At 42.9% G+C, this 27,136-nt stretch overlaps 3 protein-coding genes across 5 annotated transcripts; 1 reads left to right on the top strand and 2 right to left on the bottom strand.

The window, feature by feature from the left end:
* Positions 1-29: 29 nt before the first annotated feature.
* LOC311251861 (uncharacterized protein) lies at positions 30-7,213 on the bottom strand (the record flags this gene model as incomplete). The annotated part of the gene is made up of 2 exons (XM_084344506.1): positions 30-1,875; positions 5,567-7,213. 2 exons carry the CDS (start codon positions 7,211-7,213, stop codon positions 193-195), a joined length of 3,330 nt encoding a protein of 1,109 aa, XP_084200632.1. The 3' UTR covers positions 30-192.
* A 3,085-nt stretch (positions 7,214-10,298) lies between these two features.
* anapc10 (anaphase promoting complex subunit 10) lies at positions 10,299-13,071 on the bottom strand. 2 transcript variants are annotated; one of them, XR_014621454.1, is made up of 7 exons: positions 12,929-13,071; positions 12,318-12,439; positions 12,148-12,238; positions 11,861-11,981; positions 11,704-11,757; positions 11,233-11,556; positions 10,316-10,384 (listed from the first exon to the last, which is right to left on the bottom strand). XR_014621454.1 is itself a non-coding variant. In XM_084344357.1 (6 exons), exons 2-6 carry the CDS (start codon positions 12,430-12,432, stop codon positions 11,377-11,379), a joined length of 561 nt encoding a protein of 186 aa, XP_084200483.1. In that variant the 5' UTR covers positions 12,433-12,439; positions 12,929-13,071; the 3' UTR covers positions 10,299-11,376. The 2 variants fall into 2 exon arrangements, 1 of the variants encoding a protein (XP_084200483.1); XM_084344357.1 differs by having other exon boundaries at positions 10,299-11,556.
* A 29-nt stretch (positions 13,072-13,100) lies between these two features.
* Positions 13,101-21,398, top strand: abce1 (ATP-binding cassette, sub-family E (OABP), member 1). 2 transcript variants are annotated; one of them, XM_084344355.1, is made up of 19 exons: positions 13,101-13,241; positions 14,411-14,552; positions 14,635-14,720; positions 14,808-14,905; positions 15,530-15,647; positions 16,197-16,334; positions 16,423-16,492; positions 16,602-16,698; positions 16,792-16,881; positions 17,004-17,125; positions 17,487-17,611; positions 18,126-18,222; positions 18,388-18,447; positions 19,188-19,246; positions 19,347-19,457; positions 19,572-19,714; positions 19,808-19,930; positions 20,092-20,203; positions 20,992-21,398. In XM_084344355.1, exons 2-19 carry the CDS (start codon positions 14,450-14,452, stop codon positions 21,037-21,039), a joined length of 1,800 nt encoding a protein of 599 aa, XP_084200481.1. In that variant the 5' UTR covers positions 13,101-13,241; positions 14,411-14,449; the 3' UTR covers positions 21,040-21,398. The 2 variants fall into 2 exon arrangements, with proteins under 2 accessions (XP_084200481.1, XP_084200482.1); XM_084344356.1 differs by lacking the exon at positions 13,101-13,241 and adding an exon at positions 13,931-14,260.
* Positions 21,399-27,136: the final 5,738 nt, after the last annotated feature.

The following is a 27,136-nucleotide window of genomic DNA, read 5'->3' as shown; positions in this document are numbered from 1 at the left end:
AAACGATGCACTTTAATTCATCAGGCTTTTTGTCTACATAACAAACAGTATACACACATTCTGCATCGATACAACACACAAGAGGTCCAATCAGCAGAACCATCAGGGCCCACATCACTTCAGTTCTCCCTGTAAAGAGAGACAAGGTACAACACGTCTCTGATGTTCAACTCTCCTCTGCCTCTTTAATAACTACTTCACTTCACACACTTCAGCAGTGTTTCCATCAGAGCCATAAAGCCAAAGTCCAGCATGGAGCGGCTCAGTGAACGTGGTCTGGACTCTGTGGAGGAGCCTCATCGTGTCGGATGAGACGCTGTAGAAGGACAGAATACCTGCACTGTGATCCAGGTACACTCCTGTTCTGGAGGACACCGAGCCTGAGATGGGAGTCTGCTGTCTGTCATGACTGAAGGTGTAACTACCGCCACAATATAATGACCAAGACTTCTTATTGCATCCAAACGAAGATGCATAATAGTTCCCTGATCTTGAGATACTCTTGTAAGCGACTGCTACTCCAACTCTCCCGCTCTTCTCCACCTCCCAGTAACAACGTCCAGTCAGTCCTTCTTTACTCAACACCTGAGGTGTGTGAGTGAATCTGTCTGGATGTTGAGGATATGGTGTATTTTTATCATTACGTGTTACTTTTCTGCTCCCCTCTGATAAAACCAGACGAGTGTGTGCTGTGTTTGGATCCAGTGTGATCTGACGTGAATATTGTAAGAACTCAGTTCTGCTCGTTGGCTCCACGAAAGGTAACTTCTCTGCAAGGATCTGCTGCAGTTTATCTCTGGCTGCTGTCACAGCTGCTGTCACAGCTGCTGTCACGTCCTTAAAGGACTGCAGCTGATGGATTTTTGGTCTGGGTGAGTTTGTAGACTCAGTAAGTGCTGACCGTGAGGGGAAGCTGTGAAGAAACTGGGTGTGGTCCTCTGTGAGCGAGAGCTTCTCCAGCTCAGCGTCTTTCTTCTTCAGCTCAGTGATCTCCTGGTTCAGCTTCTCCTGAAGCTCTTTGGCCAAACTAACATCCAGTTTCTGCTGGGATCTGATCCGCTGCTTCACATCAGAGCGTCTCTTCTCCACGAGACAGATCAGCTCGGTGAAGATCTTCTCACTGTCCTCCACTGCTTTATCAGCAGAGCGCTCGGTGGTCTCCACCTCCTGCTGAAGCTCCTTCACATCTTTCTCTCTGTCCTGGATTCTCTGCTGGATGTTTTGCCGACTTTGAGCGAGCTGCTTCTGCTTCTCTGCCCTCGCTGTGGCAGCTGACACTGTGTCGTGGCCTTTATGTTCGTCCATTGAGCAGACGAGGCAGATACACTTCTGATCAGTGCGGCAGAAAATCTTCATCACCTCATCGTGACGGGAGCAGATGTTCTCCTGGAGCTTCTTGGACGGTTCAACCAGTTTGTGCTTTTTAAAGGCGGGAGACTCAAAGTGAGGCCGGAGGTGTTGCTCACAGTAAGAGGCCACACACTGCAGACAGGACTTGACAGCTTTCAGTTTCCTCCCAGTGCAGACATCACAGGCCACATCTTCAGCTCCAGCATAGCAGAGATCAGCAGGAGCAGCTTGGAGTCCAGTCTTCTTCAGCTCCTCCACTAACTCTGCCAACATGGTGTTTTTCAGCAGCTCAGGCCTCGGTGTGAAGCTCCTCCTGCACAGAGGGCAGCTGTGTGTCTTCTCCTGATCCTCTTCACCCCACGCGGCTTTAATACAGTTCATGCAGTAGTTGTGTCCACAGGGAATAGTCACCGGATCCTTCAGTAGATCCAGACAGATCGAGCAGCTGAATTTCAGCTCGTCCGCTGGGTTTCTTCGTTGCGCCATCTCACCTCCAAACAACAGCGTCTGCAGAGCTTCACTTCCCTCACAGTGAATAAAAGCGTCAGCAGGAAACCAAACCCTCCGTCAGTTTGTCACATTTGCGTGCTGATCTGCGGTAAAGAGGCGGCCTCTTGCTCGTCACAGCATGTTGGTCACAGCGTCTCTACGCTGCAGATCTGACGGGCAGGAAGCAGGAAACCCAGTCAGACTGTTTGAGAACAGGGAGGCGTCATCAGTCTGTTCACACCAGCAACTGCAGCAGTTTGAAGCCAGCTGCATTTAAAGCTTCCTTTACTTGTTGACAGTCGGTCTGGACTGTGGCAGCGTGTTCAGCTGTCCTGTGCAGAAAGTCTAGATATTTATTTGAACATTTTTCCACTAGAGGAAAGCTTGGTTTGGTTAATTAACTCAAACGTATGTGTAAATTCAAGAAAGGGGCAAGTGTTTGGATTTTGAAGAGCCTAATGGTCAGTGTGTACGTCTGTTATGAGGGTGGAGTTATTTTCTAGGTGTGATGAACTAACTGTGAAACACTGAAGTTGACTGTGGCAGTCATCAAAGCAGTCGACCTCTGAAACCACAGTCCAGCTGCACTGAGAGAGAGACTGGGCGGCTGCACAGCGATCCTCAACGTTCAGCTGATGTGTTGATAACAAAGGTCAAAGGACTTGATTCAAATGTGAACTTTGATTTAAGATACTCAGATGTGTATTTTACAACTAAATTCTTTCTGCGAATCTGCACACAAAACATTAACACGCGCTTCGCTTCTGCTTCGTCGGCCGATCGAGTCATTTAACTAAGTTAACTTAGTTTGAGAGGATTTCAGATTAAAGTTCACTCTTCCTAAGTCAGGTCACGATACTTAACTTGGTAAAACAAATTAAAACAGAACTTAGTTCTGGAAGAAACTGAACAAAAGTTGAAGGTGAAAAATATAAAAGTTACAAAAATAACACGCGAGCAACTTCTCTTAAGAGTGAAGTCTGACGAGAGTGAAGCACTAAATTAAATGTGTGTGTGTGTTAATTAAATAAAAGCAGTTCTTAGTCTCATTTACAGACACAAAGTTTGGATCTGATAACTAGCCTCCAGTGATGTCACTCAGTGGTTGAGCTGCATTGTGGGTAATGAAGGCGCCAGGTTTTGAAAAGCAGTCCACTGGTCTGACACTGCGGTCCTATAACACAGTTTAAAAACATGTGATCAAAATCAATACAGCAGAACCAGAGAAGGTTAGCATGTTAGCATGCTAACATTTGCTAATTAACCCAATTTATAGCTTTATTATAAATGAACATATGACGAACTTTCTGCTCAAAAATGGCAAAAAAAGTTTAAATTCATTCTATCAAGGGTTTATAGTCAGTTTATACTCCTGCAGCCTGACAGGAAGCGTCTGTGGTTGGTTGTTGGGAAGCTCGGCTCGGTGTTGAAACGCTTTATAACTCGTAGCACAATTAGCATCAGTGGCTAACGGCCACTTGTATGACAGGAGACATCAGAGCAGTTAAAGTGGACGTCTGTGTGTTACGACGCTGTAGGAACCTTCAGCTGTTTATAAAAGACAATTTATCTGTTGCACATGTTTCTCTATAAACTCTGAGCAGAAACAAAATGTCTGACTCAACTGGATCATTTCCCAAACAGAACACGACCCGATGATCCGACACTGCAGAACCTTTTCCAACAGACGAGCTGTTAAAGGAAACAAACGTTGGTTCAGTCATCATCTCTGTGACTGTATCACATCTAACAGGTTTAAACAGCGAGCAGCACAAACACAGGTCAGATGTAAAGATGAGTCACGGAGCTCAGTCGTACTCGACACTTGTTCTTGGATTGTGAACATATTTCTGGATGAAAGCTTCAACGTCACACTTGAAGCCTGTTCATAGTTTCTAACAGTGTGACCTTAATGTCACATGAACGCAGCACTCATACAGAAACTGCTCTGACGGTCTGAGGAAGTTAAAGCTGCTTCACGCCCACGTTAGACTTCCTGCAGTTAAACAGCCTCGTGAGGCCGTTTGGCACCATGCTGGGCTGAACCAGCAACAGGAAGTGTTGAAGTGTCACGTTATCGTGTATGTATGGTGTTAAACATGTACCGTACGTGCATCTTTTGTTCTGTAACGCTCTCTCAACATGTTTGCTGTGTTCAAACACTACATCTCAGAAACAGCAGCTCACGTCTGCAGACTGAACTCGAGTCGTCCTCGTCCACCGAGTCTCATCAGGTGTTGTTGTTCTTAAAGATGAAACATGGAGGACTCTCTCTCAACGAGCCGTCAGTAAACCAGCAGCGATGACGCTGAGTTGGTCCCATTACATTTGTGTTCTGAGTTGTTTATCTGACACCTGGAGGTCCGACTCTTTGCTCCCTGCTGCAGAGATCAAACCTGTGACTCTGACAACACGTGACCTACAGATCTACATTTACTCCGGCAGGTTTCCCTGTTAGCTGACGGTTATTTTACATGTATAGAGCGGATGTTTCCCGCAGCGCTCTCATGACTGTTGAAGTCTGTGACGTCACGTTAACCAACGTTCGGCCATCGAGACTCCGTCTGCCGCCTGCAAAACACTGACGGTGCTGATGTCGGACTCTGTTCTGAGACGGAGCCGATCGATCGTCTGCAGGCGTCATCGCCACGAATTTGTGTCAGCTGAGAGAGAAACTTCACATGTGGCGTCTTTAAACTGTGTGTGTGTGTGTGTGTGTGTGTGTGTGTGTGTGTGTGTGAGAGATTCATGACGTGCTTTGTAACATATTTAATGTCGAAACAAACATTCCAACTTTTAATACAAATAAAACTTTGACACATTTCAGTCGTTTGTTTTTCTTTATTTTAATTTAATTTAATTTATTCATTTTGTATTTTTATTTTTTATTGTTTTTATTTTTGAACTTTTTTTATTTTCTTTCTTTTTAATTTAATTCATTTAAATTTCATTTATTCTTTTCATTTTCTTAATTTTAAATTTTTTCTTTTCTTTCTTTACTTTTACTTTTTCAATTTATTTTTTTAAATTTAATTTATTTAATTTATTTTAATTTTAGTCATTTATTTATTTTGTATTTTTATTTTTATTGTACTTGTTTTTATTTTTGATATTTTTTTATTTTCATTATTTTTAATTTAATTCATTTTAATTTTCTTAATTTTCTTAATTTAAATTTTTCTTTTCTTTTAAATGTTATTTATTTTTTTGTTTGAAGTTAACTAATTCCATTTTATTTTCCTCCCTCCTTCACTTATTGGAGGTCTGTGCTGCCGTCATGTTGAAGTTCACCTCACATGATAACGCGGCTCGATGAAGAACGACACTTGAAACAAACAGTCTGATTCTACGATCTCGTCACATTTATTATATTTCACAGCTTCATCACAGTCGACAGGATCAGTGGAGGCGGACATTTAAAGTCCCATGAATAAAAGTGGACCCGGTTCAGATCACATTCAGAGGAAACACTCTGTAATATCTGAGTTTCACACACTAACACACGACGCATCAAGCTCAACGATGTCAGCTCGACTCACTGCTTCTTCAATGAGGACGTCTACTTGTGCTCACACAGCTCAGCAGCTTCATCACATCACACATATACACACATTCTGCATCGATACAACACACAAGAGGTCCAATCAGCAGAACCATCAGGGCCCACATCACTTCAGTTCTCCCTGTAAAGAGAGACAAGTTACAACACATGTCTCTGATGTTAAACTTTCCTCTGCCTCTTTAATAACGACTTCACTTCACACACTTCAGCAGTGTTTCCATCAGGACCATAAAGATAAAGTCCAGCATGGAGCGGCTCAGTGAACTTGGTCTGGACTCTGTGGAGGAGCCTCATCGTGTCGGATGAGACGCTGTAGAAGGACAGAATACCTGCACTGTGATCCAGGTACACTCCTGTTCTGGAGGATCCAGGGACTGAGATGGAAGTATACTGACTGTCATGATAGAAGTGACCACTGTAATATAATGACCAAGACTTCTTATTGTGTCCAAACATATATGCATAATAGTTCCCTGATCTTGAGATACTCTTGTAAGCGACTGCTACAATAACACCTCCGCTCTTCTCCACCTCCCAGTAACAACGTCCAGTCAGTCCTTCTTTACTCAACACCTGCTGTGTGTCAGTGAATCTGTCTGGATGTTGAGGATGTGGTGTATTTTTATCATTAACTGTTATTTTTCTGTTCCCCTCTGATAAAACCAGACATCTCTCTGCTGTGTTTGGATCCAGTGTGATCTGACGTGAATATTGTAAGAACTCAGTTCTGCTCTTTGGCTCCACGAAAGGTAACTTCTCTGTAAGGATCTGCTGCAGTTTATCTCTGGCTGCTGTCACAGCTGCTGTCACGTCCTTAAAGGACTGCAGCTGATGGATTTTTGGTCTGGGTGAGTTTGTAGACTCAGTAAGTGCTGACAGTGAGGGGAAGCTGTGAAGAAACTGGGTGTGGTCCTCTGTGAGCGAGAGCTTCTCCAGCTCAGCGTCTTTCTTCTTCAGCTCAGTGATCTCCTGGTTCAGCTTCTCCTGAAGCTCTTTGGCCCAACTAACATCCAGTTTCTGCTGGGATCTGATCCGCTGCTTCACATCAGAGCGTCTCTTCTCCATGAGACGGATCAGCTTGGTGAAGATCTTCTCACTGTCCTCCACTGCTTTATCAGCAGAGCGCTCGGTGGTCTCCACCTCCTGCTGAAGCTCCTTCACATCTTTCTCTCTGTCCTGGATTCTCTGCTGGATGTTTTGCCGACTTTGAGCGAGCTGCTTCTGCTTCTCTGCGCTCGCTGTGGCAGCTGACACTGTGTCGTGGCCTTTATGTTCGTCCATTGAGCAGACGAGGCAGATACACTTCTGATCAGTGCGGCAGAAAATCTTCATCACCTCATCGTGACGGGAGCAGATGTTCTCCTGGAGCTTCTTGGACGGTTCAACCAGTTTGTGCTTTTTAAAGGCGGGAGACTCAAAGTGAGGCCGGAGGTGTTGCTCACAGTAAGAAATCTGACAAAGCAGACAGGACTTGACAGCTTTCAGCTTCCTCCCAGTGCAGACATCACAGGCCACATCTTCAGCTCCAGCATAGCAGAGATCAGCAGGAGCAGCTTGGAGTCCAGTCTTCTTCAGCTCCTCCACTAACTCTGCTAACATGGTGTTTTTCAGCAGCTCAGGCCTCGGTGTGAAGCTCTGCCTACACTGAGGGCAGCGGTGTGTCTTCTCCTGATCCTCTTCACCCCATGAGTCTTTAATACAGTTCATGCAGTAGTTGTGTCCACAGGGAATAGTCACCGGATCCTTCAGTAGATCCAGACAGATCGTGCAGCTGAATTTCAGCTCGTCCGCTCGGTTTCTTCGTTGCGCCATCTCACCTCCAAACAACAGCGTCTGCAGAGCTTCACTTCCCTCACAGTGAATAAAAGCGTCAGCAGGAAACCAAACCCTCCGTCAGTTTGTCTCATTTGAGGCTGATCTGCGGTAAAGAGGCGGCCTCTTGCTCATCACAGCATGTTGGTCACAGCGTCTCTACACTGCAGATCTGACGGGCAGGAAGCAGGAAACCAGTCAGACTGTTTGAGAACAGGGAGGCGTCATCAGTCTGTTCACACCAGCAACTGCAGCAGTTTGAAGCCAGCTGCATTTAAAGCTTCCTTTACTTGTTGCCAGTCGGCCTGGACTGTGGCAGCGTGTTCAGCTGTCCTGTGCAGGTTTACAGCTTTGAGTTGATGTATTGATCTGTTATCATGACTTGAGACGCGCCTGCAGTTTCTGTCTCAGTATATTTGTAAGTAGTTGAGATTTGTCCTGTCCTGTCACGCTCGGCTTCATTCGAGGATGTTAGCGCCATGTGTAGCAGAATAACTGTGTTTCGTTTTGTTAAGAATAAGTGACTCCACAGTTTCTTTGCACCGTGCTTAATTAGGATTGCCAATTACTGCAGTCAGCCCTGGCCTCTGATTGGCCGTACAGTGAACAGGCTTGCCAGTGCTTGTTAGATTTTTTAGTTGAAGCTGTGGAGCCTGGAGAGCACACTAGTTTTATTTTACATTTATTGTGCTTGTCATGCGCTTTTGTATGACAGAAGAAAGTTTGGTTGAAGAAAGGACGGAGCCACACAACAGAGGAAATGACTCTTCTTCTACAAACATCCAGATACAAGTCAAAAAAACAACGCTGCATTGAAAAGTTCAGTTCAGTTGAAGTAAACATGCTTTGCAGTCGAATCTACTCAAGTATCCACAGCTGATGTACTCAGTTTCATGAACTTTTTGGGGTTTTCATGCTTTCAGATCGGCTGGAGAAGACAATCAAAGAGAGAAACTGAAGGAGAGAAGAAAGAAAGAGCAAGAGAAATGCAGTGAAGACAAAAGGATGAAAGGGACGAGGAGGGGAAGAAGAAAACGAGTCGGTCGACTGAATTCATCAGCGTGATGCTCGATAAGCTCTGTTTAATGTGTCGTGTGAAACGTAAATCTGCAAAGTAACCAGTAACTCTGGCCGTACTGACTTACTGGAAGCAGCAAATGGTGTTTGAGTAGATGTACTTAGTTACTTTCCTCTGACTCACAGGAGCAAAGCTTTAATGTGACTTGGACCCAGAAGTGTGTGCTGATGTTGAACCTGACGTAACCAATCGTAGCCTTGGCTGGTGGTGATGTCATTCTACCATGTCAACTTGAACCTGCCGTCAGTGCCAGTTCTGAGACGGTGGTGTGGACCAGACCTGGTTTGGACCCGAAGTACATCCATGTGCACCAAGATGGACGACCAATATCAGTAAATCAAAATCCAGATTTTAATCTCCGCACAGCTGTTTGTGGATCAGCTGATGAACGGAAACGTCTCCCTGAAGCTCACTGTGTGTGAGTCATGTTTACTGATCATGAATTAAACATTTCTTATGAGAGACAAGCGAAGCAAATCTGTATTAGCAGGAATCAGCCGTCATCAAACACAAAGAAAGCAAAGACAAACAGAGGAGGAATGTAAAATGTAGAGTTGGAAAGGAAATCAACATGATCGAGGTTGTGTGTGTCTGTGTGTTTGATATCAGGTCAACGACTCACTGAACCCACCATTTTCCGTCTCTCTGATCATCAGCTGCTGCCTCCACGCCGGTCGGATTGACAAAATCAGAGGAGCAGTGGTTCTACAGTGTGACTCTACAGGCTGGTATCCAGAACCTGAGGTGTTCTGGCTGGACGCTGAGGGAAACCTCCCTTTGTAAAACGCTAATGTAACAAACAGACGACGTCACAGTCACATTACTGCACAGTTACTATCCAGGTTTTGATGTACAGGTTGTAAAGTCAGAGTGAGAACAGTGTGTAACTAAAGTCGGCCTGTAAAGACGGACTAGTGAGGAGACGAGTCTCCGTGTTCGCTGTGAGGACGTTTAATGTCCCCGACAACCTCTGTAGTCTCATTCAGACACTTGTTAGCAACCGCTAACTGGTTTTAACACACGGAGGAGCTTTATAATTAAACTGTGGACATTTAATGATGGATTTTATGTATGAATATGTTCAGCCTGTGGGAACCACACAGCTTATTCACACATAACTGAAAACACATTCAACTAACTCACAGACTTTAACAGGATGTGCTAACATGCTAACACGCTAACTGACATTTGGGTACAACAGAAGTATTTTGACTTTTGATAACAATCATTTTGGTATGTACAAGTATCTTGTTTGAATGTATGAATATAAATATCATGAATTATAGACAAAGGTACCTTCCCAAGTATAATGTAAACTGTCCATATGTTTAAATTGATTTACAGATGAGCTCAATGTTTTTTGTAAACTAGGCACTTTTTTTTAGTATGTCCTTCATTCGTTGAAGTTATATTTGTTTCCATGTTTTGCTGTGCACTGTTACTTCACTGCTGCTTCCTCAAATGTTCCTTCCCTTAAACTACAACTTGTCTGTTTGTGCTGTACTCGTTATGATCCATATAAATAAGTGAACACTGGATACGTTTATAAGCTTTTTCATGTTCATATTTGGGAATCTCTTTGTTTCCTGTATTTATTTACTTCCTAACTTATCAAACCCAAACTTGTTGTGACGGTAAAGTTTAAACCGACCTCCCTCCGAGCTGTTTCATGAGGCTTGAAGGCTTCAGGACCAAGAAACGTTTACGTCATACCAGAGCTGAACAGACGATTAGAAAGCTCGTCTTCATAACTTCACACAACAGAGATTCAAGGTTTTCTCTAAAACGTTAACAGGACTGTAACCGACATGCAGTGAGTGCCACCTGCTGTGTGTTGCTGTGTACTGAAGCTGCCCTGACCTGCTGAGGTCTAATAGTTTAGCTGCTGTTACTAAACATTAACATCACCCTGTGTTTAGTCACGCTTGGACTGAATATTCAGCATAACACATTTAATTTTGTGGGTTTCTACTTTCACAGTGACACATTCTGGCAGCCATGTTGCTTTGAAACATGTTTATTTTTAACAAATCCACAACAGCAGACAGTCTGTAGGCACAGAGCTTCTTATTGACCTCCGTCTGGCTCCAGTCCTGGTGAAAAATAACCAAATTCACAAAGTTACTGGCCATGTGCAGCCAGATCCAACCTGTGTGGGAAACATGTTGCTTAACCTTAAAGGGAATTCTGTCACTTTTAAACCTCTGTGTTGATGTATATCGTGGTTCATCTTCCCACTGTTCCTTCAATCACCATCTCTGGTTTAGTTGGAATAAAAGCTTGAACCAGTGTTAGATGTGAAAATATCTAGGAAAGAGGAAGGAACCAGAACGGCCAATATTATGGACCAATCACAGATATATCAGTATCTGCATCGATGTTGTCCGATAAGCAGCAATGTGAGAACTTGTTTTAGGGAAAATAACGCAAAAAAAGTTGTTATAGATCATATATAATTATTACATTTACAGTGGAGTTTACTATTTCACTGCACTGATGTCATTTTAGACTGTAAGTGTTTCACGACGATAAAATTAATGTTTCTGTAAATGGAGTCTGGTGGTGTTAGCGAGAGAAATATAGCGGCTGTTTGTGGGTAAACAACGAGGTCTCTCTGAAGGGATCGTTTCCATGATGTCGTCAGAAAACTACTTGAGCCTGTCAGTGGCAAAAACAAGAATTTATGGACGGTCTTTTTGTCCCTGAAGGTCATTTATTACACAACAAAATAGTTAAGGGGGTTTAAAAAATAATGGAAGTCCCCTTTAACAAGTATAAATTCCTCTTCAAACACCCCGACAGGTAAATGTATACTGTTTGGCGTTGATGTCTCATATTCAATATCTTTAAATGTGGTTAAATTCAAATTTGGCAGCTTTATTTAAAATGTAATTACTGTATTTAATAATAAAAAAAACCTTAATGATAAGCGGTGCAGGACCTGGGAGCAATCTGCAACAGATCAGAATGGATCAAATCTCCAGATATCAGTCTGTGTCTTCTTCTCTCTTTTCTGGACATTTCCTGTGAGTCCCAAACTGTCCAGAACCTCCCTGAGGGTCAGGCGGTCACATGTCGGTCCGGATCACCTGATGGTGCGGTACATCATGAAGTCGACCGTGGTGCATCGTGGGAACTTCCCGATGGAGCTCTCCTCCACCGGCGTGTAGACTTTGATCTGCCGCATGTGAGTGTCTCGGCCGTTCTGGTGGTTGGCGAGCACGGCGATCTGGATCATGAAGGTGCTGATCGGCTCGTTTGTCCGCTACAGAAAAGCAGCGGTGACACTCTTATTAATAACTTGATGCCACATGAAGACCAGGGCTGAGGATCACTTGTTTCTATTTATCCAGTAATCGTGAAAATAACTGAGGACTATCTGTAAAGTGAAATAAAGACATGAGTTTCTCACCTGATTCAATAGAGAGATGTGAATCCAGCCACTGGGCTCCACCATCTCTAACTGCTGCAGAGAGGAAGAGGAGCAGAAAGATCATTTGAGTGGTGATGAAACTCTTCAGTAAACTCCTGAGCTTTAAGGTGACAGTGACATGATAACCAGTCGTTACCCTGATCTCCTGCAGGTTGTGGAAGTTGTTGCCCACTCTGACCGAGATCTTACTGGGCGTGTAGCTCTCGTCTGATTTATAATCGGCGTATATACACAGCATCTTCACTGTGGTTCTCCTCCTGAAGGAAGCAGATAAAAACATCAGCGGCAACAAACACAGACACACAGTTACTCACCAGGTTCATCAAGAAACAACAAACAGAAACCTACATTTCCTCAGATAATACATCACATTTCCACAATATTTCTGAAACCCCAGAGCTGAAGGAATATAACTCCTGGTACCTGAACTGTATGTTGACTAAATGAGGCTGAGATCCATCTGACTGCCAGTAAGTCTCCAGGTTGTCATCCCTCAGCTGATCCACTCCGAAACCTGCACATGTAGAGGAGCATAGTTTAAATGACAAGCCTCATCCCTCAGTATGAACACAGCAGACTGGTTTGTAACTGACCCGGTTTACAGGAGGACAGGGACCACACCGCCTGGGAGCCGATCTCCCGAACCGTCCCAGTCCGCTCCAGCTGCTTCGGGTCGGCGCCGGGGGGTGTCTTGCTCGGGGTGGCCATCCTTTCACTACAGAGAGACACGAAAAACACAAGTTCAGCAGTGTCACGCCAAACTCCCTTCAAATTTCTAACATTTTGACATTTGCCTTCATATTAAAAGATGTAGATTAATAACAGACTGTAACTTGGAAGCTTGTTAGAGTTATTAGGTCGTCGGGGGAACTTCGGCATATAAGTGACACAGTTATTAGCATCTTAATGTAACTAGCTAACAGTACCAAACTTGTGGTTAATACCACGACTGTATGTCGTGCCTTTACTATGTGTATGTTGAAGTATAATAGGGGACTATAATTGATCATTTAAATCAATTCAAAAGTGAACCATAAAGTTTAAAACGTTGTTATTTTCTGACACACACAAGCTAACATTAAACAGGCGTTGTAATGGAGTTTGGTGTGGAGCTCCAGCTAGCTGCTGGAAGCTAATATTTCCTCCACTGTATCTCAAAGACTCCAAAACTTGTTTTTTATGACAGAATATAATTACAACTCACGATAATGGTGCGTGGAAGTCACCAGTGTGTTGTCTCAGTGCATCAGATGAGGCCGTTTGACTCAAATAACGTGTAAATCCGCTTTGTTTTGCTGGAGCCACTTCGAATCTCCCACTTTAGTGAACCATGTCGCTCTTTACTGACGTCACCAACGCCGTCGCACACTCTGTACGTCTCTCCCGCCATCTTTCCAGCCGGCTTCCAGGAGAAGAACACGTTGCTGGAAAAAAGAAGTTTCACCCCCAATTATTTGTTTCTAAACGTCCTTTTCCGTCTATTTTCATCCAAGCCGGGTAACGGGAGCCGAAGAGGGGTGAGTTTCTAACTTATCGCCCCGGATTTCGTCCCTCTTTAAGGTTGTATTGCCATAAAACGAGCGCTGTTCCTCAGGCGAGCAGCTGTCAAAGTGCGGGGCCTCCGCTGCTAATGTCGTATAACGTTAACGTGAAGCTAACCGCTAGCTAAGTTAGCAGCGTCTCATGTTTGTACGTAACGACATAATCTGAGCTTTCAGCGTCGCTTTTCTGACCGCTGACTGACCCATCGGAGGACACCGGTGGAGCGGATTGATAGTTTGCCAGAATCAGCAGCTGTGTTAAAACAATAGAGTCAGAGTGGCCCTAAAAGACTACGTTTTCTCTTGTACGCCAAACTGTGTTTAATAATTTGCCAATTAAAGGTGTTCTTGCCTAATAACAAACACATACACGTGTAATATCACGAATTAAGGTGGTTTGTCAATCGGTACTATTGGATGATGAATTCGGCGTATCAATTACTCACAGATCAGCAGGTTATTTGAGGACAAATCCAACTTTGGTGCCGCTCGCCACCGCCCGTCACGTTGCGTTTCGGCGATGGGATGTGGTTGAGAGAATGACACACTAGTCCTCATTTTTAATCATGTGTTTTAATTTCTGTTTATTGTATGTCGCGTTGACATGGTGACGCCACCGGGCAGTTACAGGCCGGAGCAGCAGGCTCGTACGTTCAGCGCTGAGGCAACGATAAAAATGCCAGACTTTTTAAATGGAGTCTGGTGTGACTCAGTGCCCTTTCGAAAGGCTACTACGCGCTAACTGGACTGGTTTGCAGCAGCTTCATTTTACGTCAGTTCATCCTCCCGAGGCCTGACGTGTAAATCCATGAAAGCAGAGGAGAGTTAAAGGTAGAAACCATGAAGCCTGGTCCTGGTCAGGAGCAGCTGCAGGCTGGTTCAGGGCTGTGGGAGGAGATCATGGCTGCCCTTTGTTAAAAGCAAAGGCTGAGCGTTTTTTGTTCAGAATTGAATGTGTTGCTTCAGCAGAGTGAACAGTGTGGCTGTGGACACAGGTACGAACATGACCACCGTACCCTACATGCAGATAATGTCTGCTGGCTTTGGTGCCTAAATATCAGCTTTGTCTGAGCTTACAGAGACTTTAAAGGTTATTCCCCCAGGAATAACAACCCTGATAACTCCTGTTCTTGCCTCTTCTCCAGCTCCTCAGGTGCTAGCGTCCGTCATTCCAGTCCTCCACTATGGCGGATAAAAACACCAGGATCGCCATCGTCAACCACGACAAATGCAAACCTAAGAAATGCCGTCAGGAGTGCAAGAAGAGCTGCCCGGTGGTCCGTATGGGTGAGTGGTCACGCAGACTTCACGGTTCAACGGTAGATTCAGCATCAACACCGAACGTGTATTGAAACGTGTGTGTTTGCAGGTAAGCTGTGTATCGAGGTGACTCCACAGAGTAAGATAGTCTGGATCTCAGAGTCTCTGTGTATAGGCTGCGGCATCTGCATCAAGGTAAGAAGACGCCTGGAGACAGATTTCTGTGAAAGAGATCTCATTATAATCTTATCTACCACTTATTTTCCCTTTTTGTCTTTGTAGAAATGTCCGTTCGGAGCGTTGTCGATCGTCAACCTGCCCAGCAACCTGGAGAAGGAAACCACACACAGATACTGCGCCAACTCCTTCAAACTGCACCGGTACGCCTCCTCCACACTGTGTTCACGTGGCCGTCTTTGATTGATGAGACACAGTGCAGCGATTTTCTTTTAGCTTGGACGAGGAAGTCTTTTATTCAGATTACCTGTTGGTTCCTGAAGGCAGGTTTTGTTACTTACTGACGTAGTAGAAAGAGTGTTGAGGCGTCTCTAGAGGAAGAGGAAGCATCAACGGGGGAACAGACTTTGACACAACACCAGAACGCTCTCCATCCAGTGACTGTCGGTCTGTTCACCCTTCAGTTTCTTTGCCTCCCCTGTCGGCGGAGTTCTTCTTCTTCTGCAGTTGTTCCACTGTTTCCTGTGTATTGTGACCAGCGGAAACAATTCCACTTCCTGTTTGGATTTGCGTCCGTTGTGACTGAATATCAGAATGGAAGTGAGGTTTATATTGAACCAGTCTACACGCAGACGGCGTCATTTTTCTATAAACACACTGTGAAGTCAGTTTTTACTTCAGAGTGACTCGTTAAAGTTGTTTCCAGTGTAAAGTAGAAGTTCTGAGTACTTCCTCCACCACTGCAACACTTCGTTTGAAGCTTACTTATAGGTTTACTTAGTGGTTTAATACAAGTGTGTGTTGTTTGTGTGTGTGTGCGTGCGCAGGCTGCCCATCCCCCGGCCCGGTGAGGTGCTCGGGCTGGTGGGGACCAACGGTATCGGCAAGTCCACGGCTCTGAAGATCCTGGCTGGAAAACAGAAACCCAACCTGGGGAAGTACGATGTGAGTGTCTCCTCCAGAACACACGGGCCAGGCGGCCATGTTCCTGTATAACTGACGTGATTGGTGCTCAGAGCGGTGCTGCGCTGGTGAGATAAAGACGTGGGTGTAGCTGCTCACAGCTGAACAACCATCAACTGAAACCTGACTTGAATGCTGTTGATGCTGCAGATAAACGCCATGTTTGAGAAGCAGCTTGTATGAAGCGCTTTGTAATAAAATGTTAATTATTACAAGTTCAGTTCTTTATCATAACAACCGTTTGTAGCGCTGCAGCTCTGAGTTTTCCATTTTTCAATGACGGTTACCGACTACCACTCCCTGGTACTGGTGTCTTCGTGGTGTGTTCAAGTCCTTTAATCACTGCTAGTTGTTTGAGGTCAGTTTTGTGCATCTGGGCCCGAAAACCGCTGAAAGAGTTTAATAATCAAAGTTACTTTTATTTAACAGTCTCAGTGCTGCTGCACAGTCTGACACTCGCATGACGTCACACAGAACGAGCTTCACAGGAACAATCACGTCTTTTTAAAATCTGTTGACTTTGTTTCCCAGAATCCTCCAGACTGGCAGGAGATCCTGACCTACTTCAGAGGCTCCGAGCTGCAGAACTATTTCACCAAAATCCTGGAGGACGACCTGCGGGCCATCGTCAAGCCGCAGTACGTCGACCAGATCCCAAAGACGGTCAAGGTGAGCAGTGTTGAGCGCAGAGAGGCCGTGACGCGACGCGGTGGTGACTGAAGGCAGGCAGGGTGTAACTGTTTTAATCTGCCACCAGGGGTCAGTAGGGGCCATCCTGAGCAGGAAAGACGACACAGACACGCAGGACATCGTCTGTCAGCAGCTCGGTACACACACACACACACACACACAGTCTGAAAGTTAAAACGTTTGCTTTGTGTCTAAACTCGTCTGAATGTGATTGGTTGTTTTTGTTTGTTTGCTGTTGCCGGGCAGATCTGAGTCACCTGCGGGAGAGGAACGTGGAGGATCTGTCCGGAGGAGAGCTGCAGAGGTTCGCCTGCGCCGTCGTCTGCATCCAGAGAGCCGACATGTGAGGAGACGACCCGATCCACCGATCGATCACACGTCATAATCAATATTTCTAATGTTATTGGAGCTTTGAACTTTTTCTCTGTGTCTGTAGTTTTATGTTCGACGAGCCGTCCAGTTACCTGGATGTGAAACAGAGGCTGAAGGCCGCCATCACCATCCGCTCACTCATCACCCCCGACAGGTAACGCCGATCAGTTAAAGGGATAATCCGTCATTTATTCCTCCAGAATCTGCTGTCGTGATACTGAAGCCGCACGAGCTTCGTTCGTTTAACCGTCTCCTGACCGCCGTCGTGTGTTTCAGGTACATCATTGTGGTGGAACACGACCTGAGCGTGTTGGACTACCTGTCTGACTTCATCTGCTGTCTGTACGGCGTCCCCAGCGCCTACGGGGTCGTCACCATGCCCTTCAGCGTCCGAGAGGGTAAAACCACAACACACACGTGACTCGCTGACAACACAGGAGACGTGAGGACATCCTGGTGTTGTTGGGTCGTGGATCAGCGGGGAAACAAACCAAACATTTAAATTAAATGTTGGGCTCGGCTGCACCAAACAATACTGATATCATATGTTAATCTCTCAGTCGCTGTGACTTCACGCTCAGTTTTTACCCGTTTCATGTCTCTAATTATTAAAACATAACTGAACCTGACGAACAGTCGTCAGCTGATTTATTATTATGTGTAACATCGTTACTCAACTGAATGTTGTGGGATAAAAACACAGAATTCAGACGTTCAGTTTGTTTCTGTGTTAACTTCAGTTCACGTTCGTCTCTTCAGGTATCAACATCTTCCTGGACGGTTACGTCCCGACGGAGAATCTCAGGTTTCGTGAGACCTCATTGGTCTTCAAGGTGGCTGAGACGGCCAATGAGGAGGAGGTGAAGAGACTCAGGCACTACCAGGTCAGTCGTTCTGTCTTCATCATTTCCTCTTTCTCTCCTCCATCATCGTCTTTTACTGATTGTGAGTGAAGATAAACTTCAGGCGGGGGTCTTACGAAGCCTTGAAAGTTTGGATAATGCTCAGCTTGAACTTTTATGTATTCCAGGTGAGGAATCTGCCAGAATTTCATCAAATAATCCTTAAAAAACACTTTATTTTCTGGTGTTTCATCGTCAAACTCAATCTTTTAATGTTTCCTGGTGTGAAATAATCAAGGATGAAATAATCCTGATCAAACGATGAGACAAGACTTTGAGAATCTGAACACTTTTGGGTTTAGATGCCTTGAAAGTGCTTGAAAAGTGCTTGAATGTACAAACCTTGTTCAGGGGAAAGTCAGAAGAGATCCTGATAATGTTTCCTGTTCAACTTGAAGCGTAAACTGTTTTCTCTAATGGACTGATAAGTCAGGATTGTGCTCTCAGCAGCGGTCGGAGCCGACGCTTGACTTCCTCTCGTTGTTTGTTTGTTCAGTATCCAGAAATGAAGAAGACGATGGGCGAGTTCACGCTGGAGATCAAAGCAGGAGAGTTTACAGACTCTGAGATCATGGTGATGCTCGGAGAGAACGGTGCGTTTAAGACAAACTGAGTCAACAATAAATCCTCTTTCATGAAGTTTATGGCTGAATAATCGACTGACATCCAAACCTTAATATAAACGATACGCAGGGGAACACGTCTGTTTGTCTGTTGAGTCATGGTTAATGTGTGTATCTCTGTTTGTGTGTCTGCAGGCACAGGGAAGACGACTTTTATCAGGATGTTGGCTGGAGGACTCAAATCTGACGGTGGAGGTGAGTCACACACACACACACACACACACACACACACACACACACACACACACACAGGCTGTTCACATGTGATGGGATCAGTCATGACAGATGTTGATACAAGTGGACGGGTTTCAACTGATCCAACCATTGAACCAGTAACCACAATAACACCAGACTCCCTTAACAAATGTAGTGATTTAAGAGTTGTTGAGTTAAAACAAACTTTGTAACGTAGTGAAACTCAGTCTCTGACAGATTCTGAATCATTGTCTCCTTCTTGTAAATTCAGCATTAAATGAAAACAGTAAGTTGTTTGTTTCCTTGTAAAAAGTGTCAGTTTGTGGCAGCATGGCTGTACCAGCCTGTCTGCTTCTGTGTCTAAAGTGCTAAAGTCTTACCTGCCAACATTTAGCAGCTGTTTGAACACACTGTTTACACTGATTTCACCATTTACACTCAATTTATGAAAGAAGAAACATTTTATTGATCTAAACATGTCACATTTTACAAATACACCAAACAGTAACCAATATAGGCTACTTGTGGAGAAAGTCACCAGACTCCCTTTAAAAATCACCCGATTTAGTGAGTTGTTGCGTCAGAAGACACTTTATAAACTCTGTGAAACTGTCTCTGACTAATTCTTCATTATTTGTTCCTTCTTGTAAATAAGTGTCAACTGATGAATTCCTACACACACACTCACACACACACTCTCACACACACACTGACCTGCTCTCTCTCTCTCCCTCTCTCAGGTGAGGTTCCCATCCTGAACGTCAGCTACAAGCCTCAGACCATCAGCCCCAAGTTCAAGGTTTGTTCAGTCGCAGTCTGAAGCTGTGAAGTTATGATGTGTGTTGTTTTAAGTGTTTTAAGGTGTGTGTGTGTGTGTGTGTGTGTGTGTGTGTGTGCAGGGCAGCGTCAGAGCTCTGCTGCACGAGAAGATCAGAGACGCCTACACTCACCCACAGTTCATCACCGACGTCATGAAGCCCATGCAGATAGAGAGCATCATCGACCAGGACGTAAGACTGAAAATGTTGTCACTTCAATAACGAACACAAATAAATCCTCTTTATTCTGAGGAGACGGCCTGACTCCCCCCTCCTCACCTCTCCTCACCCCTCCTCCCCCCTCAGGTGCAGAACCTGTCTGGTGGTGAGCTGCAGAGAGTCGCTCTCACTCTGTGTTTGGGGAAACCAGCGGACGTTTATCTGATCGACGAACCGTCGGCCTACCTGGACTCTGAGCAGAGATTGATGGCTGCCAGGGTCATCAAGAGGTCACACACACCTTTTCCTTCCTCTTCCTCTCCTCTTCCTCTCTTCTTCCTCCCCCTGCTGTCTGTGTGACTCTGCTGTGTTTTCACCCGCAGGTACATCCTCCACGCAAAGAAGACGGCGTTCGTGGTAGAGCACGACTTCATCATGGCGACCTACCTGGCCGACAGAGTCATCGTGTTCGACGGCATTCCCTCCAGGCATACCGCGGCTAACACGTAAGACCCAGAGAGACGTTTTAACGACGCACAGAGACGTTTGAAAGATGTACAGATGTTTTAAAGACGTACAGACGTTATAAAGGCGCACAGAGACGTTTATAAGACGGGGAGCGTTGGCGAACACTGAGCTGCTGTGATGTGACTGGTTGTCTCCTCAGTCCTCAGAGTCTGCTGGCCGGGATGAACCGCTTCCTGTCGCTGTTGGAGATCACGTTCAGGAGAGACCCGAACAACTTCAGGCCGCGCATCAACAAGCATAACTCCATCAAGGTACAAACACACATTAGTGTAGCCACATGTGGACAGAAGCCCTGAAGGACAAGTGAAGACTTCTTGCTTTCTGGTGATCCTTTTTCTACAAGTTTTGTCACGATACAAATTGATACTTTTTTTTTTTTTTTCCACAATTTGTTTCTTCTCCTGAGAAAAAAATTCACCAAAAGTTATTTTTTTCTCTTGAATGAATTATTTCACTTCGCTAAATACAAGTTATCACACATTTTCACAGATGGAAAAAAAATGAAGGAACAGGAGAAAAAACTATTTAGATCAACTTAGAAAATAAATCACCAGGAAAAACACGTCTGCACTTCCTCCTCAGGGCTTCTGTACACGAGGCTGTGTTCAGTAAATATTTCAGAGGGTTATTATTAGGAGTAGAAATCAATGGCTGCTTGGAACAGCAAGAACAAATGTGCATTTCTAACAGTCTGCGAACATTAAATACACAAAACCTGCAAACACATTAATATGAACCCTCACTGACCTCTGCTGGTGACTTGTGGGAACTACAACAATGATTCACGTGTTCTGTGTGTAACACAGTACTGAATGTTTTTCTGTTTAATGAGTAAAAATGTTTAGCAACAGGATTTTACACTACATTATCACTTTTTAATGTTGGCCAAAGATATCATGTCTTTTAGCCTGACTGATGGTGATCACACAGACGTTGACGTGAAGCTTCTGTACTGGCAAACAGGACTGATTGTTGCTGTTAACATTTACCAATAAAGTTTTATTTAAAGAGACACTGAACTGTCCTCTCTGCCTCTCAGGACACTGAACAGAAGAAGAGTGGAAACTATTTCTTCCTGGACGACTAAGACCACGTCCTCTCTGACCATCTCTGACTTCCTGCGACGCTCCGGAGGGGGGAGGGGAGACGTTCACAGTCCGAGAGCAGCCTCGACATTTACCACAGATACAACCAGGCTGCGTTCAATAAACGGCAGATATGTTTAAACCATAAGAAAGAAAAACCCATCAGCCTTTGTGTACCGGGCTGCGTTCAGCAGCCAGCAATGTTGTGAACCGTTTAAAAAAAAAAGTGCATTGCATTCTGTGTCAGTCAGCCTGAACATACTGGGCTGAGTTCACAAGCCAGCGACATTGTGGAACATTCAGCAGCGCATTTTAACACTCATGCATTTACAACAAATGATAATAAACTGATGCTACCTGATCCAACAGCAGATTCTCTCTTCATTCATCACAACAGCTTCTGCGGCAGCAGGTCATTTTGAAGTACTGTATGAAAACATGGTGTACTGCAAGATCAACACTGACAAAGTGATGAAGAAACATTTTTAAATGTTAAATGTTTGTTCTCATGAAGTACTTGATACTTAAAACAAAGACAGACCAACCATGGTGGAAGAAGCGCTCTGATATTTTACTGAAGTAGAAGTAGTCAAATCAAAGAATAGGAAACGCAGAATACACAAAAAGACGATTCTAATAAAAAATGTAAATTAAAAATATTTTCAGGAAATAAGTCAGAATTCCCAAATTATTCAGAAGAGGTCTGAATTTTGAGAAAAAAACGTCAGAAATCCCCCAAAAATAAATAAAAAAAAGAATTCTAAAGAAAAGGTCAGATTTATTTTTTTAAAGTCAGAATTCCCAAAAGCAGTCCGAATTTTTAGAAAAAAGTCTGAATTAAAAATCCACAGAAATCTCAAAATTCCAGTCAGAATTTTCCGAAGAGTCAGGATTCCGAGATAAGTCAGAAATCCCCAAAAAGTCTCATTTCTAAGAAAACGTCTGGAATCCCAAATAATTCAGAATTCCCAACAACTTCAGGATTTTGAGGAAAAAGTCAGAATTCTAAAATAAGTCAGAATTCCCTAAAAAGTCAGCATTCCCAGAAAAGTCAGATTTCTAAGAAAATGTCCGAATTCCCAAATTATTCAGAATTTTGAGGAAAAAAATTCAGAATTCCCAGAAAAGTCAGAAATCCTCAAAGTCGGAATTTTGAGGGGGAAAAAAACAGAATTTTGAGAAGTCATAATTCCCAACAACTTCAGGATTTTGAGAAAAAGTCAGAACTCCAAAATAAGTCAGAATTCTTAAGAAAAGCGTTTGTAAAAAGTAAGAATTCCCAGAAGTCAGGATTCCCGAAAAGGTCAGAATTCCCAAATAATTCAGAATTTTGAGAGAAAAAAAAGTCAGAATTTTAAGAAAAGTCAGACTTCCAACAGTCAAATTCCTGAAAAGTCAGATTTCTAAGAAGAAGAAAAATCAAAATTCCTAGAAAAGTCAGAATTTTGAGGAAAAAAAATCAGATTTCCAAACAACTTCAGGAATTTGAGAAAAAGTCAGAATTCTAAAAGTAATAGTCAGAGATATTTTAAAAAAAACAAACTCAAAATTCCAGTCAGGATTCCTGAAAAATCAGAATTTTGAAAAAAGTCAGAATTCCCCCCAAAAGTCAGAATTCCCCCAAAAAGTCAGAATTCGCCCAAAAAGGCAGAATTCGCCCGTCCTCACTACATTCAACAGGAGCACCATAGAGAGCATCCTGACCAGCTGCATCTCCATGTGGAAGCTGCAGAGCCTCTGACTGGAGGAATGTGAGGAGAGTGGTGAGGACAGCGGAGAAGATCGTTGGGACTTCTCTCCCCTCCATTCAGGACGTTGCTCCCAAGTGCTGCATGTCCCGAGCTGGGAATATTACCAGAGACTCCTCCCACCCTCACCATGGACTGCTTTCCATGCTGGCCTGCAAAGAGGTTCTGCAGCATTCGGTGCAGGACCACAAGGCTCTGTAACAGCTTTCCCCCCATGTCATCAGACGGCTGAACTCTAAGTGACAACTGTAGTTTGTTCTGGATACCCTGTTTCCTCTAAATATTTGCACTAGCTAACTTTCAATATGTTTCTGTTTTTGATATTTATTATTCTTATTGTGGTATTTTTTTTGTCAAAGTCTAAGTATTCCCAAATAAGTCAGAATTTTGAGGGGGGGGAAAAAGTCCGAAATGTCCGAAATCCCCCAAAAAGTCAGAATTTTTTTTTAATCCCTTAAAAAAATTTTTTTTTTTCTACTCAAAATTCTGACCTTTGTCTCGAAATTCGCCCTTTTTCCACTTTGGAATTATTCATTTTTTTCCCAAAAAAAATTGTTTGGTCTTTTTGGATTAAAATTTGTATTTCTTTTTCCCCCAAAAAAATTCTGACCTCAAAATGTATGTTTTGCCACGCTTATTGTATCCAATCAGATGCTGCCTACCTGGATTCCATTAAAGTTGTTTAAATTAATACACAGTGCAATACGTAGATTTGTCTGGAAAAATAGGCATCCTCGGTTGAAGTTACAAAAGCTCCAATCTCCCATAAGAAAGGGTGGGTTAGCCTTTGAATAGCATACGTAAACATTTTGGACTTAGTTTTGGAGTTATTTAAACTCAACTCCATATTACAAAAGTGGCAGAAAGCTGAATATTCTTGACAGTCTTATCACGAAAGCAGCAACAATTCATAAGAAAGCGATGACTTGTATATATGGCCAGTTGCTTATGAATGATAGGACTACAATGAATATTAAAAATAGCTGGGAAAGAGACTTGGGTATTCACCTAGTAGACCAGACCTGGTGCAAATAACGAGATCAGACAAATCACATGAAAAACAATATAAGATAATTAATAAACTGCGTGTGACTCCTGAAATACGTAGTCAATATGATGAGTCATGCATGCAGGAAGTGTCAAAAACAACTTATGTAAGGGATAATGTATAGTTCGGAGGTTGTTATAGAGAAATAAACCCAGACAACCTTCTGTATGGTTCCATACAACCTGTCTGCTCTCATGTGTCCAGTCACAGACACAATCTGACGACTTTCAACTGTGGTCAAGCCAGCCGTGGTTCGGGTTTGCTTGGTCAAATCAGCCGCACGTTGTTTTCTAGTGCGCGAATCTACTAACATTTACGGTAATCGGAATGAACCCGCTGTGAAGAGCTTCTGGTAGTGACAGTGGGGCAGACTGCAGTCATACAGACAGACCCGTGAACATTACGATACTTCTACAGTAATTATTCCCGGAAATAAGCTGAAGGTATCACGGAGGTATGCGTCCGGATTTCAAAGTAAAGGACGAGAGAAAAAACGTAAGGATATTTCACCCAACTTTGAGGTGGAATAAAAAGTTTATTTTCCATTAGTAGTCCATGATTCATGTACCGCTTAACTTAGCACTTCCTAGACTACGTGCATGAATAATATGAAGTAATTTTACTGTGTACTTTTCGAGTAATCCTCTGTTAAAATCCATAGAGGACGAGAATAAGGATATTTCACCCAACTTTGACGTAGAAAAAAAAGCTTATCATCCATAAGTAGTCTCTGATTCATATACTGCTGAACTTAGTACTTCCTAGACTACCTGCATGCATGATATGAAGTACTTTTACTGTGTACTTTTTGAGTAATCCTCTGTCAAAATCCTGACCAGTGGACAAGATTAAGGATATTTCACCCAAATATGATGTTAAATAAAAAGCTTATTATCCATAAGTAGTCTCTGATTCATATACTGCTGAACTGAGTACTTCCCAGACTACCTGCATGCATGATATGAAGTACTTTTACTGTGTACTTTTTGAGTAATCCTCTCAAAATCCTGACCAGAGGACAAGATTAAGTATATTTCACCCAACTTTGACGTTAAATAAAAAGCTTATTATCAATAAGTAGTCTCTCATTCATATACTGCTGAACTGAGTACTTCCTAGACTACCTGCATGCATGAAATGAAGTACTTTTACTGTGTACTTTTTGAGTAATCCTCTGTCAAAATCCTGACCAGATCACAAAATTAAGGATATTTCACCCAACTTTGACGTAGAAAAAAAAGCTTATTATCCATAAGTCGTCTCTGATTCATATACTGCTGAACTTAGTACATCCCAGACTACCTGCATCCATGATATGAAGTACTTTTACTGTGTACTTTTTGAGAAATCCTCTGTCAAAATCCTTAACACAGGACAGGATTAAGGATATTTCACCCAACTTTAACGTAGAAAAAAAAGGTTATCATCCATAAGTAGTCTCTGATTCATATACTGCTGAACTTAGTACTTCCTAGACTACTTGCATGCATGATATGAAGTACTTTTACTGTGTACTTTTTGAGTAATCCTCTGTCAAAATCCTGACCAGAGGACAAGAATAAGGATATTTCACCCAAATTTGACGTAGAAAAAAAAGCTTATCATCCATAAGTAGTCTCTGATTCATATACTGCTGAACTTAGTACTTCCTAGACTACCTGCATGCATGATATGAAGTACTTTTACTGTGTACTTTTTGAGTAATCCTCTGTCAAAATCCTGACCAGAGGACAAGATTAAGTATATTTCACCCAACTTTGACGTTAAATAAAAATGGTCTGGGAAGTACTCAGTTCAGCAGTATATGAATCAGAGACTACTTATGGATGATAAGCTTTTTTTTCTATGTTAAAGTTGGGTGAAATATCCTTAATCTTGTCCTCTGGTCAGGATTTTGACAGAGGATTTCTCAAAAAGTACACAGTAAAAGTACTTCATATCATGCATGCAGGTAGTCTAGGAAGTACTAAGTTCAGCAGTATATGAATCAGAGACTACTTGTGGATGATGAGCTTTTTATTTAACGCCAAAGTTGGGTGAAATATCCTTAATCTTGTCCTCTTGTCAGGATTTTGACAGAGGATCACTCAAAAAGTACACAGTAAAAGTACTTCATATCATGCATGCAGGTAGTCTAGGAAGTACTAAGTTCAGCAGTATATGAATCAGAGACTACTTATGGATGATAAGCTTTTTTTTCTACGTCAAAGTTGGGTGAAATACCCTTATTCTCGTCCTCTATGGATTTTAACAGAGGATTACTCAAAAAGTACACAGTAAAAGTACTTCATTTCATGCATGCAGGTAGTCTGGGAAGTACTAAAATCAGCAGTATATGAATCAGAGACTACTTATTGATAATAAGCTTTTTATTTAACGCCAAAGTTGGGTGAAATATCCTTAATCTTATCCTCTGGTCAGGATTTTGACAGAGGATTTCTCAAAAAGTACACAGTAAAAGTACTTCATATCATGGATGCAGGTAGTCTGGGAAGTACTAAGTTCAGCAGTATATGAATCAGAGACTACTTATGGATAATAAGCTTTTTATTTAACGTCAAAGTTGGGTGAAATATACTTAATCTTGTCCTCTGGTCAGGATTTTGACAGAGGATTACTCAAAAAGTACACAGTAAAAGTACTTCATATCATGCATGCAGGTAGTCTGGGAAGTACTCAGTTCAGCAGTATATGAATCAGAGACTACTTATGGATAATAAGCTTTTTATTTAACATCATATTTGGGTGAAATATCCTTAATCTTGTCCACTGGTCAGGATTTTGACAGAGGATTACTCAAAAAGTACACAGTAAAAGTACTTCATATCATGCATGCAGGTAGTCTGGGAAGTACTAAAATCAGCAGTATATGAATCAGAGACTACTTATTGATAATAAGCTTTTTATTTAACGCCAAAGTTGGGTGAAATATCCTTAATCTTGTCCTCTGGTCAGGATTTTGACAGAGGATTTCTCAAAAAGTACACAGTAAAAGTACTTCATATCATGGATGCAGGTAGTCTGGGAAGTACTAAGTTCAGCAGTATATGAATCAGAGACTACTTATGGATAATAAGCTTTTTATTTAACGTCAAAGTTGGGTGAAATATCCTTAATTTTGTGATCTGGTCAGGATTTTGACAGGATTTCTCAAAAAGTACACAGTAAAAGTACTTCATATCATGCATGCAAGTAGTCTAGGAAGTCCTCAGTTCAGCAGTATATGAATCAGAGACTACTTATGGATAATAAGCTTTTTATTTAACGTCAAAGTTGGGTGAAATATACTTAATCTTGTCCTCT

Source organism: Pagrus pagrus (assembly GCF_965226575.1).
Source record: "Pagrus pagrus genome assembly, chromosome: 22".
Classification (NCBI taxonomy): Eukaryota; Metazoa; Chordata; class Actinopteri; order Spariformes; family Sparidae; genus Pagrus; species Pagrus pagrus.
The sequence above is the reverse complement of the archived record's forward strand: the minus strand, read 5'-3'. Positions and strand labels throughout refer to the sequence as shown.